The sequence below is a fragment of the Bubalus kerabau genome, chromosome 10 (assembly GCF_029407905.1).
Source record: "Bubalus kerabau isolate K-KA32 ecotype Philippines breed swamp buffalo chromosome 10, PCC_UOA_SB_1v2, whole genome shotgun sequence".
Taxonomy (NCBI): Eukaryota; Metazoa; Chordata; class Mammalia; order Artiodactyla; family Bovidae; genus Bubalus; species Bubalus kerabau.
In genome coordinates, this window is record NC_073633.1 from 49,686,114 (window position 1) to 49,711,670 (window position 25,557).

Here is a 25,557-nt window from a genome sequence, read left to right on the forward strand (position 1 = left end):
GTAGCTGAGGCAATAGGGAGCAAGGAAAAGGGGGCCCAGCTGACACTGGGGGTGTCCAGGGTCCCTTCCACAAGGGTGGTCTTATCCCTCCTGTGGCCTCCAGAACATCCTTGGCTGCCTAGAGTAGCCTTACCATGAGAAGGTCTGAAGAGCATATTCCTTTTTAAGGCTCCATGTTTCCTATCCCTTTGTATCGCAGATCCTGGGAGATTTGAGCTAATGAACCCATTATCTGTTCATAAGCCTCAGGCATATATAAATTATACTCCCAGCCTCTCTGTGTTTCTTCGTTAGCATTTCATTCAAGGACAGAAAGGAAAGAGAAGCCAAAGAAAGCTGGGATGGGCTCTGGGGAAAGGGGCAGAGAGAGGTTTTGGAGACTATGACACTCAGATGTATGAAACAACAAGAAATGCTGCTGTTGAGCAAAGGCCGGTGAAAGAAAGCTTGTCCTGAGAGTGCAAGTCAAGAGAGCATGTGTGAAAGCAAAGGACAGTAAGACTTCAGTGAATCTATTTATTCGTCACTATATTAGGACTCTGGGTTTCTAATAATAGAAACCTAACCCAAGCTGTCTTAAGCAGAAAGAAGGGATTGATGATAAAAAATACAAGGCGTCTCAGAATCTGAGAGCAGAAATGTAGCTGAGTGGGCATCGGGAGTCAGAATTGAGAGGCCAGCAGGAACTGTGGGTGCTCTGGGATGTCTCTGCTTCTCTCAGCCTCTTTCCTTTCCTGGGAGGAATAGATTTCTCAGCTGCCTGTTGCATGTGGTGAACACAAAATGGCTGCCCACAACTCCCAGGATCACTCATCACACTTTCAGCTCCATGAAGAAAGTCTCACTGCCTAGAGTGGTACATTTGCTCTACCAAGGATGAGCCATCTGCAGCTTCAACCAACTAATGCTCAAATTACAGCACATTGCACAAACAGGGCTCCCAGGAACCCACCCACCCATAAGCATGGGAAGGGTAGTTAAGGAGGGGTGAGAATCATAAGCTGAAAGGGAGCCCTTTAATGCATGGCATTGTTGGCATCATGAATAATATACATGTAAGTGCAAAATAAAGCCAAGGCCAGGAGCATGGGTGAAATGATTGCCTCTTAACTAATTGGATGCTCCTTATATTGGCCTCACATATAAATGCCAAAGTTATTTCTCATTTCTCCCAAATGGTTCCAATAGACCTTTCCAACTGGCATTCTTCACTGTCTAAAGAATATGCTGTGCAGATTACCGTCTCTCTGGTTATTCTGAATCCCTCAGTGAGAACACCCTTCCCCTTATTCTTTTCCTATTTGTTGTTGTTCAATTGCTCAGTCATGCCCGACTCTTTGCAACCCCATGGACTGCAGCATGCCAGGCTTCCCTGTCCTTCACCATCTCCTGGAGCTTGCTCAAACTTATGTCTGTTGAGTCATTGATGCCATCCAACCATCTTGTCCTCTGTCATCCCCTTCTCCTCCTGCCTTCAATCTTTCCCAGCATCAGGGTCTTTTCTATTCTTTTCCTATTTATTGTAGACTAAATGTTTGTGTCCCTCCCCATATTCATACATGAAAATCCTAACACCCAATGTGGCAGAATTTGGAGATGGGGCCTTTGGGAAGTGATTAGGGGTCATGCAGGCAGAGCCCTCAGGAATGGAATTAGTGCCCATATAGAGGCTCAGCAAACTCCCTTGCCCTTTCCACCTTGTGAGGTTACAACAAGAAGATAGGCATCTATGAACTAGGAATCGAGACCCAACAGACACTGAATCGCCGGCACCTTGATCTTAGACTTTCCAGTCTCCAGAACTGTTGTTTACAATCCACCTGGTTTTGGCATTTTATTAGAGCAGCCCAAATGGACTAGGACAATATCTGAATCTTACTCCTCTATTACAGGTCAGCTTAAATTCCCACTTGTTCATGAATCTTTTCCATTCTGATCCTACTTATTAGTCAGTTTACTAAATAATTTTACCTTCATCAGATAAATTACACAGTCCTCAACGTCAAAGACCTTATTGTCTACTTCTTGGTGATGAGATAGGCAGGCAATGAAAAAACACTTTTTTTTAGTGGATAGCTTTAAGTTCATGTACTAAATGTGTCATATAGCGAGACATTAGGAACTGTATTTTGGATGACATTTCCAATTACATTTATGGTTTGGGAAATTCCAAGCATGATGTCACTGGACAAATAAAACTCATCATATAGGAGAAAGTTCAGTAAAATGCCAAAAAGTAGGGCAGAATTGATCATTTTAAAATAGGTAAATTGTTTTATGTCAAGTATATGAATATTAGTAGCCAGCATTTATAGTATACCTTCTTTTTGAAAACAGCTCAACATGAAAAGAACAGACTGATTTTCATAACTGACAAAGTTGTGTAATTATTGAACCAAATGTAAACGTTTCTAGTAAGTAAATCATCTTTCTGACAATTAACTCATAATACATTGGAACTGAACTTCAGGGAAAGTTTTACTGAGACACAAGTCAGTTAGACATTCTGCTTCATTCTGGAGAGGGGACAGACATCCTAGGTTTGAGACTTTTCAAATACTTCTCCAGCATTTGAATCAAAAGTTTTAACATCTCTTCCTTTAAATTCTTGCATTCAGTTTATTAGGAAGAGTAAGTTTCAACCTTACATATAAGCCAAACTGAGACTATTTTCAGGGTTAACAAAATAGGTATAGTACGTCTGGAACTTATGGAGGAAAAGGCTGTGTTCAAAGATATCCAGTCTTAATTTATTTGATTTGCTGAAAGTGGAACAAAAATTTTAAATTGAATCCAGGCATACATTAATAATTGAGCATAAAACTTCATTTTTATGAGGGTTGGTACAATTTTCAAAATTCAGTAGATGTTTGTTAAGCACCAAGTATATTCTTTCTTTTTTTTAAAATAAAGATAGAAGTTTAATTCCTCATGTTCCTTCTCCTCCTTTAATATGTCTTATGGCATTTTTACAAACACCCTAAAAAAATCATCAACCCCCTGAAGCTCATTTATAAATGAGCTATGACAGATTTATTTGAAATTTGCTTATAAGATAATAAATTCAAAACTTTTTTTTCCAAAATTTTTTTCTTTAAAACATCCTATTTCTCAATTAAAGACAATTTCAAAATTTACATTTTAGAAAGAATTCTGATTTAAAGGGCTGATTTTTCTAATTCCTATTATATAGGTTTTTTCCTCATTTTCATCCCCAATTTTTTGCATCATTCTTCATTTGTTAATATGGTGTATCACATTGATTGATTTGTATATATATACTTTGCACCCCTGATGTAAACCTCACTTGATTGTAGTGTATGATCCTTTTAATGTATTATTGTATTCTATTTGCTAGTTTTCCATCAAGGATTTTTGCATTTATGTTCTTAAGTGATACTGGACTGTAATTTTCCTTTTTGTGTAATATTATGTCAGGTTTTGACATCAGAGTGATGGTGGTCTCATAGAATGAGTTTGAGGATATTCCTCCCTCTGCAATTTTTGGAAGAGTTTGAGAAGGATAAGTGTTAACTTGTATCTAAATGCTTGATAGAATTCACCTGGGAAGCCATCCGGCCCTGGGTTTTTGTTTGTTGGAAGATTTTTTATTACAGTTTCAATTTCAGTGGTTGTGAATGGTCTGTTCATATTTTCTGTTGCTTCCTGGTTCAGGCTTGGAAGGTTGTACTTTTCTAAACATTTGTCCATTTCTTTGAGGTTGTCCATTTTATTGGCATATAGTTGCTTGTGGTAGTCTCTTATGATCCTTTGTATTTTTGTGGTGTCAATGGTAATAAGCACCAAGTATATTCTTAGCCTTGTGCGTTGTACGTGGGAGCTAGAGAAGCAGTACCGCTGCTGCTGCTGCTAAGTTGCTTCAGTCGTGTCCAACTCTGTGCAACCCCATGGACGGCAGCCCACCGCTAAACCTTGATAATTCAAAATCCCTAGAAAATGAATTTTTCTGAATAACCTAGTTTTCAGGCCAGAGGAAGCACTTCCTTCTTCAAAATATAACTACTTTGGATAATTTTGAATGTCTTTTTTTTTTTTTTAATTAAATTGAGTAAATACCATGTACTTTTCTTGATGACTGTTTTGAAAATTAATTCTTTTATTTCCTTTTTTAAAAGAAAATCCTATTGATGTGTATCATCTGTTTAATATCCCCTTGGACAAACAGGGAGGGCAAGATTATTTAGAATATTTACACTTTATTGGACAAATTCAAAATGCTAGGTATTTATTCATACAATTTTACTTTCTCTAATATCACAAACAAAGTTTGATCCCGGGTGCTTTCCGCAGTCATAACGGAGAGGTCCTTTAGACTCACCTCTGCCCACCAGCAGTGATGTGGGCGCCTTGGTGGTACGGGACATCATGGTGGTCTGCTGCTTTCCATTTCTGGCATTCCTAATGTTGCTCAGCATACCGACTGTTGTGTTCTCAGTATAATTCCAAAACACAGGGAAGAATACAGACACTTCTGCATTTACTAAGGATCAAAGTAGATGTTTAAATTTTCCCTTACTTGAATTACATATTGATAGTTCAATGAATGATAAAGCCTTTACTGTAGCCAACAGCTTTTGACCTGAGTAAAAACATCTCTCTAAACAAGTGCAGGTCAGTCTCTCTAGTGTGAAAATTTTATGATCTCTTCCCAGAGGTGTTACAGTTTCTTTTGCCTTCAGCTGTCTTGCCAGGCTTATAACAGGCAATATTCAATGTTCAGGATAACTTCTCGTTCTAAGGCTCCATCCCAGTGTGATCTTTGAAGTCCTTTTAGGAGTCAGTTTGAAACTGTAAATCCTGGATGGCTCCAATAGTGCAGGCAATACAACTGAAGGAGTGATTGAATGATTGATACCCTTAACACATAGGCAGTTGTCCATGGGCACAGGCAGTGATGACCCGTCAGTGGGTTGCAAGCACTTTGCAGCATTAATTTTAAGGTGTGTTTCAGGATTCAGGATGTAATGAAGATGGAATTTACTCAAGCCTTACTTACAGTTTAAATTCTTGGGTCTGGTTTTTATTCTTACTGGCAACTTCTACTACTCAGAGCTGTAAAGGTGTCTGCCAGAGTAGATTCCTGTTTTTCAGAGCCCAAGATTATAATCTGGTGGTTTTTATTGGGACTGCCTAGAGCCCTCCTTCCCTTTCTCACTGATTCTCAGGCCCAGTCCAGTTGGGTGAAGTGCCTGGGTAGCTGGGTTTCAGCAGCTATCAATCCAGGGAGATGCTTGCTCGTATCAAAAGGAAATTCCTTCGTTGCACAATAGATCTCATCTCCCTTATCAGGGACATGCTCCAGCAGTTTGCTGCTCATTCTGAATCGCCAGTTTTGATTCTTGATTTCATCATTTCCATCATCATTCAAATATAGTGTTATTTGTACATCTTATATAAAATTTAAATTTCTTCTCCTGAACCCCTCATTTCGTCCTCTAGCAACTGCCTCATTTGTTTGCTCTGCTTTGAAGCTTAACTTCTTGAGAAAGTTGTTCATACTCAGTATTTATAATTTCTCTTTTCTTTAGAAAAAGTATTTTTACTCTGGAAATAACCTCAAAGGTACAGAAGAGTTTCAAGTACGATGCAAAGAATTTTGTTTTCCCCTGAACCATTTGAGAAGAGTTGCCAACAGGTGCCTGTTACCTCTGGATACTTTAACATGTCCTATAAGTAAAAACATGATTTTACATATTCATAATATAATCATTATGTACAATTAACATTTATACATTTATGTATCACCACCTTCTACTCCTCAGACCCCATTGAAGTATTTCAGATAATCCCAATAATGTCCCTTTTAGCAAAAGAACCCAGTTCCAAATCATGGGTGGTATTTACCTATCCTGTCAGGCACAGATGTCCCTGACTCTTAGGACATTGACAGTTATAAAGATTATACAGATTTATAGAGTGTCACTCAATTTTGGTTTGCCTGGTGTTTCTTTATGATTTAATTAAAGTAACAGAAATTTGACATTAATATCAGGGAACTGGTGGGATATCCATCTCACTGCTTCCTTCTGTCAGTGATACATGATTTCAAATTGTCACTTACTGGTGGTATGAACTTTAATTACTTGATTAAGGTGGTGTCTTCCAAGTCTCTGCATATAAAGATATTTTTTTTCTTTGTAGTTTACCCTGCTGTACTTTTTATTTTCTTATAAAACAGACTATCATCTAACATCCTCCATAGCTATTTATTATGTTTTATTTTCTGTTCTCTCCATCCTTCTACTCAAGCACTACATAAGCAATTTGATTATGCTGTACATTGGTGTAGTGTGATTCATGGTTCTTTGCTTGGGTACTGAGTTACTTGAAACTGTGGATTTATAGTTTTTATAAAATTTGGACATTTTCAGTGATTATGCCTTCAATTATTTTTTCTTTCCTTTCTTCCACACACTATAGTTCTCCTCTCCTTCACAGACTCCAGTTGTATGATTATTAGGCTCCTGATGTTGTGTCCTAGCTCAGTGGTCTCTGTTTTCAATCTGTTTCCTCACTGTGCTTCTATTTGGAGAGTTCCTGTTATTGTCTTCAAGTTCATCATTAATCTTTTCTTCTGCAATGTCTAATTGGTGCTAATTCCATCCAGTGTGCTTTTTATTGCTAAAAAAATGATTTGGGCCTTTTTAATATCTTCCACCTAGATAGCATATTCAAAAGCAGAGACATTACTTTGCCAACAAAGGTCAGTCTAGTCAAGGCTATGGTTTCTCCAGTGGTTATGTATGGATGTGAGAGTTGGACTGTGAAGAAGGCTGAGCACCGAAGAATTGATGCTTTTGAACTGTGGTGTTAGAGTAGACTCTTGAGAGTCCCTTGGACTGCAAGGAGATCCAACCAGTCCATCCTAAAGGAGATCAGCCCTGGGATTTCTTTGGAGGGACTGATGTTGAAGCTGAAACTCCAGTACTTTGGCCACCTCATGCAAAGAGTTGACTCATTGGAAAAGACTCTGATGCTGGGAGGGATTGGGGGCAGGAGGAGAAGGGGACAACGAAGGATGAGATGGCTGGATGGCATCACCGGCTCGACGGACGTGAGTCTGAGTGAACTCCGGGAGTTGGTGATGGACAGGGAGGCCTGGCGTGCTACAATTCATGGGGTCGCAAAGAATCAGACATGACTAAGTGACTGAACTGAGCTGAACTGAACTGATGTCTCTTTTAATCATATTTTGCTTTCCTCTATTTCCTTGGTCATGTAGACAATATTTACAATAGCTATTTAAACAGCATCCTTATCTATTTATTTTATCATTTATGTCAATTCTGCATCTTTTTCTCATTTTTGGATTAATTAATTTGTATTAATTTTTTCCTCATTATGGAATATGTTTTTCTCCTACTTATTTGTATGCCTGGATTTTTTTATTATATTCCACAATTTGTGAATTATTTTGTGTGTGTGTGTGTGGCATACTGGAAGTTTTTGTAGTCTTTAAATATTTGGAGGTTTTGTTCTGTGGTCCAGTTAAATAACTCAGAAACATTTTGATCTGTTCTTTTAAACTTTGATAGGTGACTAACCACCTCAGCCGTTAGTCAAGGCCTACTTGGCACCACTACTGAAGATACCCTTCCTAAAACTCATCAATCCCCTACGTGTATGAGATCTTTCTACTCTGTCCAGTAGAGACACAAACTACTCCAGCCCCGTGTGATCACCAGGGACTACTTCACTTGATCCTTTCTGAAATTCATTTCATAGTCTCAAGCAGTTTTCTCCCACATATGTGCTGATCAGTATTCAGCCAAAGACTTGAAAGGAATCCTCTGGAGGCCTCCAGAGTGCGTGCTTGCTCTCTTTCTCCCTCTCTCTCCAGTGTGTGTGTGTGTGTGTGTGTGTGTGTAGGTTTTTCTTCTCTGTCACTCCCTCATCAACTCAAGGAGGTTTCTGAAATCTGTTTGGGTAGCCCCTCCCTGTGCTGTGGCCTAGAAATATTTTCAAGCAGTAAGCTGGGACATGGGGCTTGTCTTGCCTCCCTTCTCTCAGGGATAACTGTCCTCTGCTGCCTACTGTCTAATGTTTTAAAAAACATTTGTTCATTTTTTTTTTCCAGTTTTTAAGTTAAAGCAGGAGGGTTTAATTAGTCCCTGTTCCTCCATCATAGTCAAAATTGGAAGTCTAGAATACTACATTAGTTCTACAAGGATGGGAATCTTTATTTTGTTCCCTAATTATTTCAACCTTCCAGAACTGTGACTAGCATATTAGGTACTCAGTAAATATTATTTGAATGGAGTATTTGTTGATTAAGATTATATTTGAGAACTTTTTCAGCAGTTATTTGAGTCTTTCCTGTGTGCTGGCACTGATGACATAGTGGTGAATAAAATAGATGTGATTCCTACCTTCAGAAAGCCAAATGCCTGAAGGGAAATGTCAAACATCAAATAAACAAGCGAGAGTTGTAATTATAAATTGTGATAAGTGTTTTTCCATGAAGGAAAAGAGTGGGGAGACAGAATAGGTGAGGAAAGTGATGACCTCATCATTACTGGATGAAATAATCAGTCAAGACTCTGCAAAGAGGCAATATTTCAACTGACTTCTGAAGAGAGAGGAGGAGCCAGCCTGGTGAGGAGATGGGGAGAAGAGTGTTCCAGGGACTTGTATGTGTGAAGCTTCGAGGCAGAAAAGAACTTGGGGCTTTCACAGAATTAGAGGAGACTGGTATGGGAGGGGAAAATGCTACCATGTGAAATTGGAGAGATGGCAAAAGTAGGCAGGACCCACAGGCTGTTTTTGGGATGTCTTGGCTTTCTACAAAGTACAAGAGAAGCTCTTGAAAGTTTTAAATAGGGAGTGATATGAGCCAATTTATATTTAAAACTATTTTTCTAGCTGCAGTATGGAGAATACTACTCCTGGCACAGTTGTAAAAGAGAAGTTATATACAGCTGAGATTCTTAAAATTTTTTGTGCCCCTAAACTTGTTTGGCTGGCTGCTGAAGCATATGGTCTCCTTCTCAGAATGTTTTTAAATTACAAAGGCAATGAATTATATTAAAATATAGTTCGTCAGAATATTTTTAGGAAAACTTTTGTGATACAGTTAAACATATATACTTCTTTATTAACTGATTAGGTAGGATATAAGAGTGGGTATGTACTTACAAAATGAAAGAACATAAAATGTTGATATATCTATACTAACTAATATGATGGAAAATGTCTGATTTTTATTGATGACTAAATCACAGAAACTGTTAATGCTACTTGTATTGTCTACATCTATAATGGAAAGATACGTTAGATTTCCATTTGAGATTGGTGAAAATAACAATGTCATTTTTTTTTTATCTTTGAACTTCACAGACCACACCCTGAATTCAGTTCTTCAAGCCCGTCTTAGTCCATTTGAGCTACTATAAAAGAATGCCATACACTAGGTGGCTTATGACGGAGAAGGCGATAACACCCCACTCCAGTACTGTTGCCTGGAAAATCCCATGGACGGAGGAGCCTGGTAGGCTGCAGTCCATGGGGTCGTTAAGAGTTGGACACAACTGAGCGACTTCACTTTCACTTTTCACTTTCATGCATTGGAGAAGGAAATGGCAACCCACTCTAGTGTTCTTGCCTGGAGAATCCCAGGGACTGTGGAGCCTGGTGGGCTGCCATCTATGGGGTCGCACAGAGTCGGACACAACTGAAGTGACTTAGCAGCAGCAGCAGGTGGCTTATGAACAACAGAAATTTATTCCTCATAGTTCTGGAGGCTAGAAGTCCAAGATCAAGGTACCATAGATGTGACATCTAGTAAGAGCCTGTTTCCTGGTTCATAGAAGACCATCTTCTCTCTATGACCTCACATGGGTAAAGGGGCAAGGGAGTTCTCTGGGGTCTCTTTTTATAAGAGAGGGCTAATTCCATTCATGAGGTCTCTACTCTCATGACCTAAAAATGAAAATGAAAGTCATTCAGTCATGTCAGACTCTTTGCAACCCCGTGGACTGTAGCCTGCCAGGCTCTTCTGTCCATGGAATTCTCCAGGCCACAGTATTGAAATGGGTAGCCTATCCCTTCTCCAGGGAATCTTCTCAACCCAGGAATTGAAAGTGAACTGGGGTCTCCTGCATTGCAGGTAGATTCTTTACCAGCTGAGCTACCAGGGAAGCCCCTCATGACCTAATCACCCGCCAAAGGCCCCAACTCCAAACACTATCACATTGGAGATTAGATTTCAACATAAATTAGGAGTGTGGGGAGGAGATACAAACATTCAGTCTATAAAAGATCCCTTGGAAATTTTTAGTTAAGAGATTATTTCAGTAACTGTAAAAAAGAAGATGGAGTCTTGGACTAAGGCATTTTCAGAAGAGGTGACAAAAAGGGGACAAATCTGAGATGTTTTTATGGGAGCATCCCTATACAGTGTGCGTGTACTCAATGGCTTTGGTAGGAGAGCTGGATTTAGCACAAACACAAGTCACATCTTTCCTCAGGGTGTTCTGGCAGCTGTCACCTTGGAAGGAGGGTAGGGTTGGAGGTAAAGAGGAGAAGGGCGAGGGGGAAGCCAGGGCTTCCCACCTGCTCAATGGCTGTTACTGCCCTAATGGGGGTGCAGGCAGGTTCCAAGTTGCTGGAGCAGAAGTTCTGAGGGTCAGGTCCAAGCGGGCTCTATTCCCTTGAAGTGTGAACCGTCCCCTATCCCAGCACCAGCACCCTTGGGAGCAGTGCTGGAGCAAGAGGGGCCCATTTGGGCTCTCTACATCTGTCAGGGTACAAGCTGCTGTGGTCCAGCCTTAGAGTTCAAGGCTGCTTCTGATGCACTGCCTGTGAGAGGGCCAGTAATGGCTGCCCCTGCCCTGCTCACACAGCGCTTCTGGTCAGAACCACCTCTGCGTCTTAGAGCAGAGTTCTCTCTGTCATGCAGCCCTCACTCCAGTGTAGAGCTATGACATGAATTAAGCAGGGCTGGAACATTCACTCAGCTCAAGCTGGGGTGCTCTGGGGCAGTCATAGGAAACCAACCAGCCACCAATGCAATTTCAATCAGCCCTCTCCACTCTGCTTCAGGACAAAGTGAGTGCGTACATGCATTCCTCCCAAGTAGACAGAGTCTGGGCTTCCCACAGCCCTCATGTTAGTCCTCCCAGTCATCCAACCAGTCAAGGGAGCTTGTCTTCACTGGGCCAGACCTCAGGACTCATGCCTGTAATATGTAGCTTGAACCATTTATTCCCCAGGGAGGATCTCTACCCCTGTAATCTCCCTTTTCTTCTGAGTCCCCTGCCTGAGCCACAGGTCCTGACCTGATTGCTTCTCTTCCCTTCCTACCCAATCCTGTGTAGATCTTTCTTTCAGCCTTGGTTGTATAGGAGACTTTGCCAGTTTCCAGTTAGTTTTCAGTGCCACATGTAGATGTATTTTTGATGTGTTTGTGATGGGAGATAAGTTCCAGGTCCACGTACTCTGCATCTTGATCATCTCTAAAATTTAAGATATTTTAGTAGGAACAATCAACAGAACAGAAAAGAAAGAGGTTACCTAAAGTTATTGGGGAAATCTTCATGGAAGAACTAGGCCTAGGAATGTGAAATGTGAAAGAATCTCTATGAGAAATGTTAGCAGGGATGGTTAGAAAGCCAGAAGATTTGCCAGGCAGGCTATTGCTGTAACTCATTGAAAGGTAAGGATAAAGGATAATATTAAGAATTAGAAAGAAAGAGCATTCCTAAAAATGAAGTCAAGAACACTAAGACTCATGACTGTGGTACTCACGAGCTGTGAGAACTAGGGCAAACACCTGATGAAACCTCAGCTTCACATATTAAAAGTGAGGATAATAATAATAGCTTGTGACCTATAGTGTTGTTTTAAGGATTAAATAAAATACTGTGTGTAAAGTAACATGTATCAAGGGCAGATAAATATTAGCCATTATTCTAATTACTGCTAGGATTCTGACATTGTATTGGACCATCACCCACAGGAGATTGCAATCTAATTGAGGAAACATGATAAAACACATAATATATTTTCAGAAGGAAATTGTTCAGAATCAAGTGTTCAAATACAAGATCTGAGCAACTCTAAGCTATTAACACATTATTAACCAGAGACATATTAATTTCATCTCTTGTTATCCAAATGTTATAGACCAGAGATGTTTCAGTCTTCCCTTACATAACAAATCACCAGCCACAGGCATTAGCGTCTGCAAAAATTCCTCTGTCAATAATACGTTAAATTTTGCCCAGTATAGTGCTTTCTGTACCATTAAAAGACTGAAAATTCCTGCTGCACATTTGTGTGTGAGCATTGCACACGAGTAGGGACACTGCTGTAGCTCTTGTTAACAAGGAAGTTTTAGACATTACTATTGTCTAGTCTCTGCTGCTTGCATAAGAATGACTATGACTCAAACAATTAAAAAACCAAAACAATAAAAGTAATTGAGATTCTAAAAGTCTGTTCTTGGCTTTTATTTAAAGGAGCTAAGACAAGAACAGGCTGTTTCCTTTCATTCTGTCATAATAGCATTTCAAAAAGATGCACAAAGAATTTCAATTGACCTTTGGAGCTAGCCCTGCATTTGAGTAGTTTGTATGTAGAAGGCTGTTTGAGTTGTTTGTATATAGATAGCTGTGGCTTAATGGCTAAACATTAATGTTCAAATTCTTTTTCTGAAGCATACTTTGCTATATGACATTGAACCACTCCTGCAATTTTTACTCTATAAAAGGAGGATAACAGATCAGTAGAGAAAACTTAATGTCTGTAACAAAATAGAAACACAATAAAAATACTTTAATAATCAATGTAATGCCTATTAAACAGTGAGGATTTAAGCCAAAACTTATAACAAAAGACAAAGAAGTTTATTATATAATGATATATAGGTCAATTTACTAAAAGGATACAACAACTATAAATATATATGCATCCAAAATCAGAGTGCCTAAATACATTAAGCACATATTAACAGAACTAAACGGAGAAACAGATAATACAATCATAGTTGGAAACTTTACTACCTTACTTTCAACAATGGGAAGATCATCCAGACAGAAAATCAATAAGGAAATGTTGAACTTGAATTCTACTTGGTCTACTTTACACCAAGTGAACCTAAAACATATATAGGACGTTGCATCCAACAGCTTCAGAACATACATTCTTCTTAAGTGCACACAGAACATTCTCTTGGATAGGTCAAATGAAAGATCATAAAACAAGTCTTGGCAAATTTAAGAAGGTTGAAATCATACCAAGACTCTTTTCCAATCACAACTGTTTGAAACTAAAAATCAGTAACAGGAATAAAACTGGAAAGTTCACCAATATGCAGAAATTTAAAAACACACTTGTAAACAACCAGCCAATGGATCAAAGAAGAAATAAAAAGAAAAGTTAAAAGTTACCCTGAAACAAATTAAAAAAAAAAAAGGAAACACAACATATCAAAACACATGGGATGCAGCAAAAAGAGTTCTAAGAGGGAAGTTTATAGTGATAAACACCTGTGTTAAGAAAAAAATTTTTAAAGGTATCAAATAAACAACCTAACTTTATACCTCAAGTAACTAGGAACCAATTTTAAGCACAAAGTTCGTGAAAGGAAGAAAAAACAAAGATCAAAGCAGAAATAAATGAAATAAAGACCAGAAGGACAAAAGTCAGCAAAGCTAAGCGCTATTTTTTGGAAAAGTTAAACAAAATTGACAAACCTTTAGCTAGACTAAGAAAAAAAAAAAGAAAACTCAAATAAGTAAAACTGGAAATGAAAGAAGAGACATTATAACTGATATCACAGAAATACAAAGGATCATAAGAGACTACTATGAATCATTAAATGCAACAAATTGGATAATCTAAAAGACATGGATAAGTTTCTAGAAACATGTAACTTACCAAGACTGAATCATTGAAAAAGAAATAGAAAATCTGAACAGACCAATTACCAGTAAGGAGATTGAATCAGTAATCGAAAATTCTCACCAAAGAAAATCTCTAGACTAGATGACTTTCTTGGTGAATTCTACCAAACATTTAAAAAATTAATGCCAATTCTTCTAAAACTCTTCCAAAAAACTGAAGAGGAGAGAACACTTCCAAATTAATTTTACAAGGTCAGCATTACCCTGATACGAAAGCCACGTAAGGGCACTATAAGAAAACCGTAAGCTTATATCCCTGATGAATATGAATGCTAAAATTCTCAACAAAAATATTAGCAAACCAAACTCAACAACACATTATGTGCTACATCACATTAATAGAATGAAAAATAAAAATCACATGAGCATCTCATTAGATATGAGAGAAAATTTAACAGAATACAACATCCTTTAATGTTAATAACTATCAATAAATTGGGTATAGAAGGAATGCACTTCAACATAATAAAATCCATATATATCAAGCCCACAGTTGACATCATACTCAATGGTAAAAGATTAAAAGTTTTTCTGGTAAGATCAGAAGCAAGACAAGGTTACCCACTCTCATGACTGTATTTAGCATAGTACTGGAGGTCCTAGCCAGAATAACCAGGAAGGAAAAAATAAATAAAAGGTATTGAAACCGAAACCAAAAAAGTAAAATTGTCTCTGTTTGCAGATGATGATCTTACGTAGAGAAATCCTAATAATGTCACCCCTTCAAAAAAGAAAAAAAAACCTGTTAGAACTAATGAATGAACTCAGTAGCAGATTTAAAAAATCAACATACAAAAATCAGTTGTGTTTAAGACTTTGATGGCAAACTATGCATTAGTTCTTGAAGTCTCTGCCCCAAAGTGACTCATATCACTTCTGCTTATGTCTCAGCAAGTCTGATGCCTTTGTTGGGTATGTATAACCCACATGTAGGAGGGGCAATGAATCTTTTCAGAAATAATCCTGTCTCCCCACTCTTAGAGAGGACTATCTTCCAGTAGTCACTTTGAGTTGCTGTTCTAGTAGTACACTGATGTGGGAAAATGTTTGTATTGATTTCTAGAGCAAGTGTATTACATCTTGTAAGAGACTGACTCTTGACTTTATGGTTTTTGACCCCCAGATGGCATTCTCCGGGTAGATCATCATCCACCTAGGCCCAAGATGCAGTTACGAATGACTTGTAACTTATTTCCTCATATTAAATTGCCCTTCAGTAGTGAAAATTGCCACTATCAAAGCTCATCAAAGGAAGGTACTCCAGAAGACATTCAACAAGGAGCTACAGAGATGAGAGAAATGACAGCATCACTGAGATCACTGACCAGCCTCCCAGTGGAATTCCTTAAAGTGTGTGATGCTTGGTTGAAGTAACACATATAATATGTGTAATACATTACATATAATATTATCATATATATGAAGTTACGTGAGTACATATATAATACCTCTCATGTGTTTATGCATTGGAGGAGGAAATGGCAACCCACTCCAGTGTTCTTGCCTGGAGAATCCCAGGGATGGGGGAGCCTGGTGGGCTGTCGTCTATGGGGTCGCACAGAGTTGGACACGACTGAAGCGACTTAGCAGCAGCAGCATGTGTTTGTTAAAAAGAAATCAACATGGCTTTAGGCATCCCTAGCTCAATTTTTGAAGCAGAGAGACACAACTACAGAATGATAATAATGGATAGCCTGTGTGAAAAGCTTATAGTGTTCTAGGCACTAAATGATGTATGTGGTTTACCTCCTAAGTCCTTGCAGCCAGGGCTGGGACTGGGATGAGGGAAGCAAGCAACCTGCCTGGGGCACAGAATTTAAGGAGATGCCTGGACAAATACAAGGTTGATGCTTGCTTGACCCTGACCATGAATGCCTCCTTCAGTGCCTCATTCACCTCACTCTAATCCCAGACCTGCTTGTAGCAGCCCTGTGAGGTCAAGATCATCAACTCCCTTCTTCACAGATGAGGAAACAGTGGCTTTTGAGGATGAGTATCTTGCTTCACTTGAACCCAGGCAGCGTGGACACCCAAGTCTGAGCCTTGACTCACTGAGCCTGCATCAGCACCTTCATCGACACCTCATCTAAAGTTTTGGTTGTTTTTGTCATCTTTTCCAGGTGTCCAAGGCAGCTGCAGATTTGATGGCCTACTGTGAAGCGCATGCCAAGGAAGATCCCCTCCTGACACCTGTTCCGGCTTCAGAAAACCCATTTAGGGAGAAGAAGTTTTTCTGCGCTATCCTTTAAGTCTTCAGGAGGAACCTGAGGAGCCTCGGGGCTCCAGGGACACTGATGTAGAGTTTTTAGCAAAGTGGGCGCCTTTATAGTCCACAGCATTTAAAGAGAGGGAGGAGAACCATCCTGGAGTCTCCAGGCTTATGCATGTTTAAAGAACTGGTCCCCTTTATGAGTATGAAAGCTGATCCACACCCCAAGTTAAGAGATCTGATATCTGGAGAACTGCCTAGAGGAGGGGAATATGTAAAGATAAAATTGATGTCATTTCTTTCCTGCTATCCCTCCCCAAACCTTATGTTTCTGCTTCATATTTAAAAAAATAAAAATTAAAACAGACAGCTGTCCTGAGCTCAGATATGTATGACCTTCTTGGAATGAATATTGCCTTTAGAATACCCTTTGACAAGCTGAGTCGCCCAGTGTAGCCGTGGTTCGGTTCAATGGCGTTGATGTTTTGTCTTTGTTTCTTTTCTTTTTCCCTTTTCCCCTACCCTTCCCTCCACCCTTCTCCATTAGAGTAGTGAAGAGATAGGCTGGATTTGTCTGTAAGACTGAACTCAAAGGATGAGCACCCAAAGGGTTTAGAGAGGTGTTCCCCGTGGTTTATCCTCCTGGTAATAACAACAACAAATGCCGGTTGTCTGTGTTCTTTGATCACTATTCCTAACATTTGTACATGATAGCTTTGATTCTGCAAGTAAAAGTAAATCATGTGTTGTGACTGGTGCTTTCATATATTTGTGACAGTTTTTGAGTAATACTGCATGAAAATGTCCCCATGTTACATCCATTCAGAAGTTTTGTTGTTTTACTATAAAGTTTGGAAAAAGAATAAAAGAGAAATAAAGCTAGGGAGGACAAGACTCAGTATCTTGAAAACTGAGATGACTTCAGAGCCTTAGCCATGCCTAAAATACCTCCTAGTTAACAGAGGCGTCAGTGCTTCTTCAACGTATTTTCCAGAATCCAAAGCATTTTGATTTGAACCAGGATCCAGGGCAGCACAGGTAGCAGCAAGCATCAGAAGCACGGATTCACCTTGAGTTGGGAAGTGCTGTGGTCACAGAGTCAGAGCAAATTCCCTTTTTCCCTGAGTCGCCAAAATTCTGGAGTGAAGAAGGCTTTCTGTGCTCTTCTTAAGAAAAAACATGGCCCTCATTTGTTCAAGTATCAAGAGGAATAACCCTTGACTCCAAATCAAATCCACTCTGAGAATCCAGCTGTTCACATGCCAGCGAGGAAGGGAAGGTGCCACCCCAAGCAGCTCCACCAGAAGCAGTTCTGGCTCTTTTTTCCACTGAGATAGCCTTTGTTTTTCACCTAAATTCTCCATAGAGTCTTTTCTTTGTGTTTGTTCTCCGCTTTGTTGGTTAGAGTCTCTCTGCCTTTGTTTACAACTTCCTTGCAGCTCTAGCTTTCTCTTCCCAAGAGATGTGTTGAAAGTGATTTTTTTCTTTGTGGCTCAAGTCCACCAGAAATGGGAAACTTGGAAGTTTTTCTCAGTTTTTTCAGTGTTGTTTCTAGGCAGATGAGGGCTGTCTTACAACTCTTTTTTTAATTTGAAATTCCAAAAGACGATTTCTGAATTAATTTTATTCTCTTTTCATTCTCTTCCTCCCATTAAAAAAAAAAAAAGGAGGGCAAGGAAGGAAGAAAATAAAAATCTGCCCAGGAATGGATTTTGAAAGAAACTTGATAAACACTTTGCTTAGCTTCTCGTATGGGGATGAGGGTAAAACAATAAATAAATTCAGTTAAAACTCATATCGGGGGGGGGGGGGGCAGGGAGACTATTAAGACATTGTAAAATTCATGAATGCACTCCTGTAACCAAATACTTCTGTTCAGACTTTTGGATTTTGTTACAGTCAGTGGGACTCTGATGAAGATTATAGTGGGGGAAAAACCCTGGCAGAGTGTTAAACTATAGTATTGTACCATTGGCTTACTAATACTGTGGAATCAACTAAAACCCAACCATATTTTTAAAATAAGCCAAAATATGAATTGAATATGTGTTCACATAAAAACAAGTGTGAATAAAGCACTCTTTGGTGGTGATTAAAGCATCATTGTAAGACCCTGATATTTTTTATAATCCACACCATTTATTTTTCTCAGAAGGAGTCTCTATATTTTCATGTAAAGCTAGATCTTTGGAGCAGTTAAAATGGAATTAAAACTCATAGGAATACAGCTCTGTTAATTAAAAGTTAAGGAAGTGTCAAACTGCATGTGACCTTGTTTATTAAAGAAGAAAGAAGGCAGAAAATACACAGGTATTCTGAAATTAAGTTTAAGAAAAATGTTTGGCTCATTCATAATTTCATGTCCTATAAAAGGGAATTATAATCCCAGAGTTTTTATATGAGTTTTAACTTATTGGTATTTTTACTTGTTAATGGGGAAATAATCTTTTGATTACTTATGCCTCTAATGAGTTTTAATTCTTTTAGAAATTTAACAATCATTTTCACCAGCATAATTTTATCTTAAGGGGTGACTAATAGGAAAGCTTAGCTTAATTAGTCAAGGCCCTAATTTATGTATATATTGGGTAGTAATGAAAATCTGCCATGAAATTCATTAAACAGTAATAATAACCCTCTACTTAGAATGCAAACTCTATTAAGGAAAAAACCAATCTTGTATCATCCTCAGTATTAAATCTTTCTTCTTTTTTTCTTTCAATTTTAAACCAAGTGCTATTTAAGTCAGAGCTTGTGAATAAGTACTTTGAACTGAGGCTAACTTTGCTCATAATATTTGAAAGAGATTGCTTACCAAGGAAAAATTTTAAACCATTTCTCTGTATACTTATAATCACAAAAAAATTTTTGAAAAATCAAGCAGGCTATCTTACGGGATTTTTTGTACTCTTTTTTTTAATATTTGCTTCTAGCTGCTCCTGGCAATGGTGAATTATTATACATATACATTAATGTTTTCCCAGCCCTTGAACTGTTCACATTTTTTCCTATATAAGATCTATGGAGTATATCTTTCAAAGAGAGAAATACAGAAATGTTAAAGCAGAAAAACCTGAATGTGATGTGTACACTTTCACCCCCTCATAGACAATGTATTTGTTTTAATAAATGGAATTTTCAGATTCATTTCCATATGCAGTTGATTTTATTGTGAAAACCTGTGGACCACCTCACACAGCGATTCTATGGTTAATTTGGGAAGGATGATAACACATAACAAGATGGATGAGGAAATAGAAATCCATGGATTTTCTTTAGGGTTTTGTTAATAAAGGCACCCAAGGAGGCAAAAACTCACATGAGGCTCTTGAAAAGCCTTTCTCCCAGGGGATAGTGCCTGGGGACAGAGAAAAGATACAGGGAAGAGTCCAGACTGGCAGGCTGGACTATGAAGACAGATGAGCTGCATTTACACTTGAACATCCTATGGGTATGTCACACAGGGATTTTTCCTTTACAAAAAAAAATAATAATAATTGAACAGAGAACATGCTGTTCTCCGTAAGCTGCTCATGGTTTAAAAGAATCAGTAGAGAAGATAAATGCTCAGGACTCTAGATTCATGGCTCCTTGGAGATATTCTCAATCAAGAAAGCCTTCTGTATGTCCCCCAAATTATGCCAGTGAGTAATAGGCCCTGTTAGTAAGAAGCAGGGGCTTCCCTGGTGGCTCAGAGGGTAAAGAATCGGCCTGCAATGCAGGAGACCCGGGTTCAATCCCTGGGTCAGGAAGATCCCCTGGAATAGGGAATGGCAACCCACTCCAGTATTCTTGCCTGGAGAAGGAGACTCTGGACCTCAGGAAGTGTGCCTGCAACAAAAGCATCTTTGAACCTCTGATGAAGGGGCCACCTGGAGTTTGTGCATTTGTTTACTTCATCACTGTTTCTCAGACTGTGGTCTCTGGATCCCCTGCTTCAGAATCACTTGGAAAGCCTATAGCTAGTTCAGAATTGCTAGCAATGGCACTTAAGACCGTGCATGGTTGCATGCTACAGTCTGAGGACCACTGATTTAAGTACTCACGACAGCTGGCTTTTCATCATGCCTCACGAAAGCACACACTCACTGTCAACATGCCGGCTCTTGATCCCACAGCTGCAGGAAGTGGTCGCCCTAGAGTGAACCGTGGCTGAGAATTTCGGCCGTTCCTGGATGTGAGACTGGGAGGAGGAAGCTGGTGGGTTTTAACTCTGCTCCTGTTCCACTGAGCCCCGGGGGAGGATCGCCTCCAGCTCTGGTTCTTTAATAAGCTGCTCACATTTTAGAATGCGCTCACAGTGACGTGGGAATTGGAGCTGGGTCAGCTCCAATCCACAAATTGCAAATAATTTGCCAAGGGAAATCCCTTCCCCTTCGGTTCTGCCCCAAATCTACATTCTCTTCTATTTAGAACCAGGAGATTCAGGCAGAATTTATTTTTAATGAAGGGGGTCACGGGCTCCCAGGCCTTTCCTCAGTAACAATTCCTATGTTTCTCCATGTCCATGATAAAAGAGGCCCAGAGGCAGGGTGTCCTTCTTCATTAAGGTGATGGAAAGATGGTGCCCGGTGACCTTGGTTCATACTGTAGGCAAGCAAGAGCCCATCCACGGTGAGCTGGAAAATGGGAACGGGGCCCCAGAGTTCCGTGTGATCTTGGCCGAGTCCTTTAACCTCTCCATGCTAAGAAATGAGGGCAGCGTACCTGATTCACTTGCCTCGCACAGTTGTCTAAGCCAAATGAAAAAGAGCAGGTGAAGGGCATCATGAAGGAAGAGGTGGTCATCACTGGACCCTGCTTGCACAACTCTCAAAGAGAGGAAAAGTCTAGATGGTTCCTGCTCTTGACTCTCTGCCTTTTCTCTCTACCCCAGGGTGCCATGGTTTAGACCCCTCAATGCCTCATGTCCAGCCACTGGTATAGCCACTCTGACTCTCATCTCCTCCCACTCTAAGCCATCCTACTTACCCCTGAGCATTCATTAATCAGGACTCTCCTCTGGTTACAAGTGGCAGAAATCTAGCTGAAACTGGCTAATCACTGGAGAGCTCAGAAACAGACCCACTTCAGGCTCGGCTGAATCCAGGTGCTCAGAGGATACCATCAGATGTCTGTCTCATTCCCTTGTCTCTGCTTTGCTGTGTGCTGGTTTAACTCTCAGACAGACTCTTCCCCTGCAGATTCAGAATAGTTTCTGTAGCTCCAGACTCACATCTCACCCATTTAGTAATCACAGAAGAAAGATCACAGCAATACCAGCAAAAGTTCCTGGCTGTATCCCTGAAACATGTCCTAAGATTTTTATCGGCTGGGTCTGGTTCAAGTGCCCAGCCATCTGTGAACCTGAGCACACAGGCAGGACAGTGGGTCCCAGAAAGTTGAAGCACTTGTGCTAGAGAATCAGAGATTGAAGGTTAAAGGCAAAAATAACTGGTACCAATCACATCTTGCCAGACTCACTGATGTAACTTAGGCCTCCCCACATGCAGCCACCCAGAGTAATCTGGCTCATGGAGCTCTTTATCAGCCTCTCCGGTCCACACGCAACTGCCTGACTGGTAAGGCCCTGGGGAGTCAAGGCCACCCGGCTATTCCTACTTTGTTTTCTAAACTCTGCTCTGGTTCATCCTATATCCTATAAATACAGCATCTTCAACCCTAGCTCCATGCCTTTGCTTATGATGTTACCCCCTCAGGAATGCCATTACTCAGCTCTTCCAGTAAACAAATCTCTTTCAGTTTCAAGCCCAGTCTGAATTTGATGCTGCCTGTGAACGACTTCAGGGGATGCTTACCTCCTTCCTCGCTCAACTCCTGTTGCCCTTGTCATCATCACTGAATAGACCAGTATTTGAGTTTGAGGCATTGTGCTAAGGCAGACCCCACAGGCCCTGCCTTTGTGGAACTCGTGCTTTAGTGGACAAAGTAGACAAATAAACAGTAATTATCAGTCATGGTGAGAAGTTCTCAGACACAGAAAGCAGAGGGGAGGAGGGCAGAGGTGGATGACCAGCCACAGAAGGTGATGTTGGAGTTAATGGCTTATTATATGAGAATCTTGTCTCTCTGGGTGAACTGTCACTAGGGAACAGAGAACGCCAGCTGGGCAGGTGTCTCTTTAATCCTCCTCAGCACCTAGCTCAGCAGTTGGGGACACAGGCAGTACTCAGCAGTGATGGCTGATGGATTGAGCACAGGGCAGATGTCTGCAGAGAAGTGGGACGAGGCAGAGACATAGCTATAAAAGTCAGTCTTGTTGTGAGCTTCCCAGAGGCAGCTGAGAAGGAAGCGCGCCCCCACCACCCCCACAAAAGTCAGTGTGACCTCTCCTCCCCAGTTGGTGCCGGCTCCATGACCCCACAACTTCATCCTTTTTAGCTAGCAGCCCCTTGGCCTAAAAGATACCACTACTTTCCAACCTGGAAGTGAGATTTGGGGGCCCTTGTGGGCCCCGGGGCCAGAGGAAATCCTGCTGACTACATTGCCTTAATTTAAGCTCTCAGTTCAGTTCAGTCGCTCAGTCATGTCCGACTCTTTGCAGCCCCATGAACTGCAGCACGCCAGGCCTCCCTGTCCATCACCACTCCCGGAGTTTACCCAAACTCATGTCCATCAAGTCGGTGATGCCACCCAACCATCTCATCCTCTGTCATCCCCTTTTCCTCCTGCCCTCAATCTTTCCCAGCATCAGGGTCTTTTCGATTGAGTCAGCTCTTTGCATCAGGTGACCAAAGTACTGGAGTTTCAGCTTCAACATCAGTCCTTCCAATGAACACTCAACACTGATCTCCTTTAGGATGGACTGGTTGGATCTCCTTGCAGTCCAAGGGACTCTCTAGAGTCTTCTCCAACACCACAGTTCAAAAGCATCAATTCTTCGGCACTCAGCTTTCTAGGGAGGGTCCATTCAACTCTCTACTGAGAACACAGTCTTTAATTGCCCTCCACCGTGTCTACTTGTGGCCCTTTTCAAAAACTGAAGTATAGTTGATTTACCATGTTGTGTTAGTTTCTAGTGTACAGTAAAGTGATTCAATTATATATATATATATATATATATATATATATGTTCTTTTTCAGTTTCTTTTCCAATGTAAGTTATTGTAAGATACTGAGTATAACTCTCTGTGATATGCAGGGTCCTTGTTGTTTCCATGTGGCTTTTTAGATTTAAATTAACTAGAATTGAGTAAAATGAAATATTCAGTTTCTCTGCACATTAACCATATTTCAAGTCCCCAGCAGCCACGTGCGGCCAGTGACCAGTCTATTGGACAGCAGAGACACAGGACATTCCCTACGTTCAGGAAGTCCTATTAGCAAATGCTGCTCCAGAGCAATTGTTAACAACCTTTCTTCCACCCCATGCAATGGACAGAACATGCCTTCTCTTTGTGCCCAAATTTTGATGACAACACACACACACAAAGGGAAAAATTAAAAATACTGTAATAAACCACATAATTCATAATAATTGGCCATAGGTCACAGTAAATCATGGTATGAAAGAGACAGGCTGTGGATAATCTATCATTCCTGGAGTCCTCTAAGCCATAAACTTACCCCTGTCTTTTTCATTCGAAGAAGTACAGTGATAATACCCATGATGACAATGATAATAATAACAGCAGCAGCAACAGTAAAGTGAACACTTATTAAGCACTTAACTATGTGCCAAGCATGATACTAAACATCGTGTAGACATAATTGCATTTAATTCTCACAATAACTCTGTGACATGGAGATGATTGATCTCCCATAGCAGGCATCTTTCTTGCCTCATGTCATATCCAGTGACCCACTTCTGACTAGCTGCAGTAGAGACTCCTCCTTCCCTGGAGTGGGGATGGGAGTGAATTGCCCTCAGAGATAATCCTCAACCAGTGAGGGATGAGGTGCTCCCCTTTCAGAGGCTAATTTAGGGGTACATTTTGTAGGATTTCTCAGAGGGTCTTGGGCAGGCCTGAGTCTCGATTGACCAGGCTAGTAACCAACCTAATAATACATCATATTGGTTTTTTCCTCGTTTTCTGTTTCATTTTCTTACCTCCTTCATTTCTGCTTTCTGAGATCACTCTCACCACCAGTCCCAATGAGTTACCTGCACTCAGACTCTGCATTAGGGCAACTCAGACAAATTCATTCCCATTTTATAGGTGAGGAATTTGAAATTTAGACCAGTTGACATTTCCCAAAGTTCCCACTGTTATTAAGTGGGAAATTGAGGACATGAACCTAAATCTGTCTTAATTCCAGAAACTTAACTCCCAGTTACTATGTTATGATACACATTAGAATGCAACTGCATCAGAGGGAGGTGATTAAAAAAAAAAGTTCTGAATCTGCTCCTATTTATAAAATAAGCAGATTGTTTGTAAACTTCAATCCCCTGAATCACTTCTCTGGAATGAAGAAATCAGTGAATTCTTTCTTGACAATACTTGCCTTTCCTTCACTGTAGTCATTTGGTACCTAGGAAGTATTCACCTGGCTCAGAAAATATTTCCTGGTATGGAGAAGCCTTTGCAAGGAGAACCAAAAAGGCTGTTTGTAACAGGGAAGTTCTCGAGTGTTTCTTTTCCTAGGGCTTTCAGGAGAGGGAAAATCCCTTCCCTTCCAGCAGCTGCTCCCCTGTGATCTCAGAGCCCAGTGACCCTCCAATTGTCAGAAGCAGGGTCTGAGTGGCAGTGGAGGCTTCCAGGCGTTTCAATGGCGAAAAGCCCAGCCAAGGGCTCTTGCAATGTAGTAGCTTCAAGGTCTCACCCAGTCTGTCTTTGGGAAAGGATGAGAATGGTGCTCATTTCCTCCCCCCAAGCCCCACGCCATTTCCTGTCCCTACTCCAAGAGTATGCAGTATCCCACTCAGACTAGGAACACAGAATCCCAGCACAGATCAGCAGTCAGTGCTGCTCTGGCATCTGCATGCATGGGAGGAAAATTTACTGTTCTATAAGGCTTGCAAAAGCAAACTGTCACCTAAGAAAGAGGTCAGCATGAGGTACTTGTACATCCCACTGCCGAAAATCACCACGTCCTCCTGCAGGTTATCGCCATTTATTTCACAGCAGCAGTTCTCAAAGAGTGTTCCAGGAACTCATAGGGGTTCCTGAGAGCCTTTCAGGGGGTCTGCAAAATTATTTTTATAATAATACTAGGGTGTGAGTTGCTCTCATTCATGCTAATACTAAGATGTTATTAGTAGTTATTCTCATTCATGAACGTAGGGTGGATATTTGAGAGGCTCCATGATATTGATGGGGCTTCCATGATAGCTTAGTTGGTAAAGAATCTTCCTGCAGTGCAGGAGACCCTGGTTTGATTTCTGGATTAGGAAGATTTGCTGGAAAGGGATACGCTACCCACTCCAGTATTCTGGTCTGGAGAATTCCATGGACTGTGTAGTCCATGTCACAAAGAGTC

The 25,557-nt window shown here is 40.4% G+C and overlaps 1 protein-coding gene across 4 annotated transcripts in view; it reads left to right on the plus strand.

Moving 5' to 3' along the window:
- Nucleotides 1–16,501, plus strand: part of GNG2 (G protein subunit gamma 2) — a 155,940-nt gene extending 139,439 nt beyond the window's left edge. For all 4 annotated transcript variants that reach the window (XM_055537645.1, XM_055537646.1, XM_055537644.1 and 1 more), the window contains one exon: nucleotides 16,046–16,501. In XM_055537645.1, coding sequence (XP_055393620.1) covers nucleotides 16,046–16,174 — 129 coding nt within the window. In that variant the 3' untranslated portion in view covers nucleotides 16,175–16,501. The remainder of the gene's footprint in view (nucleotides 1–16,045) is intronic.
- Nucleotides 16,502–25,557: the final 9,056 nt, after the last annotated feature.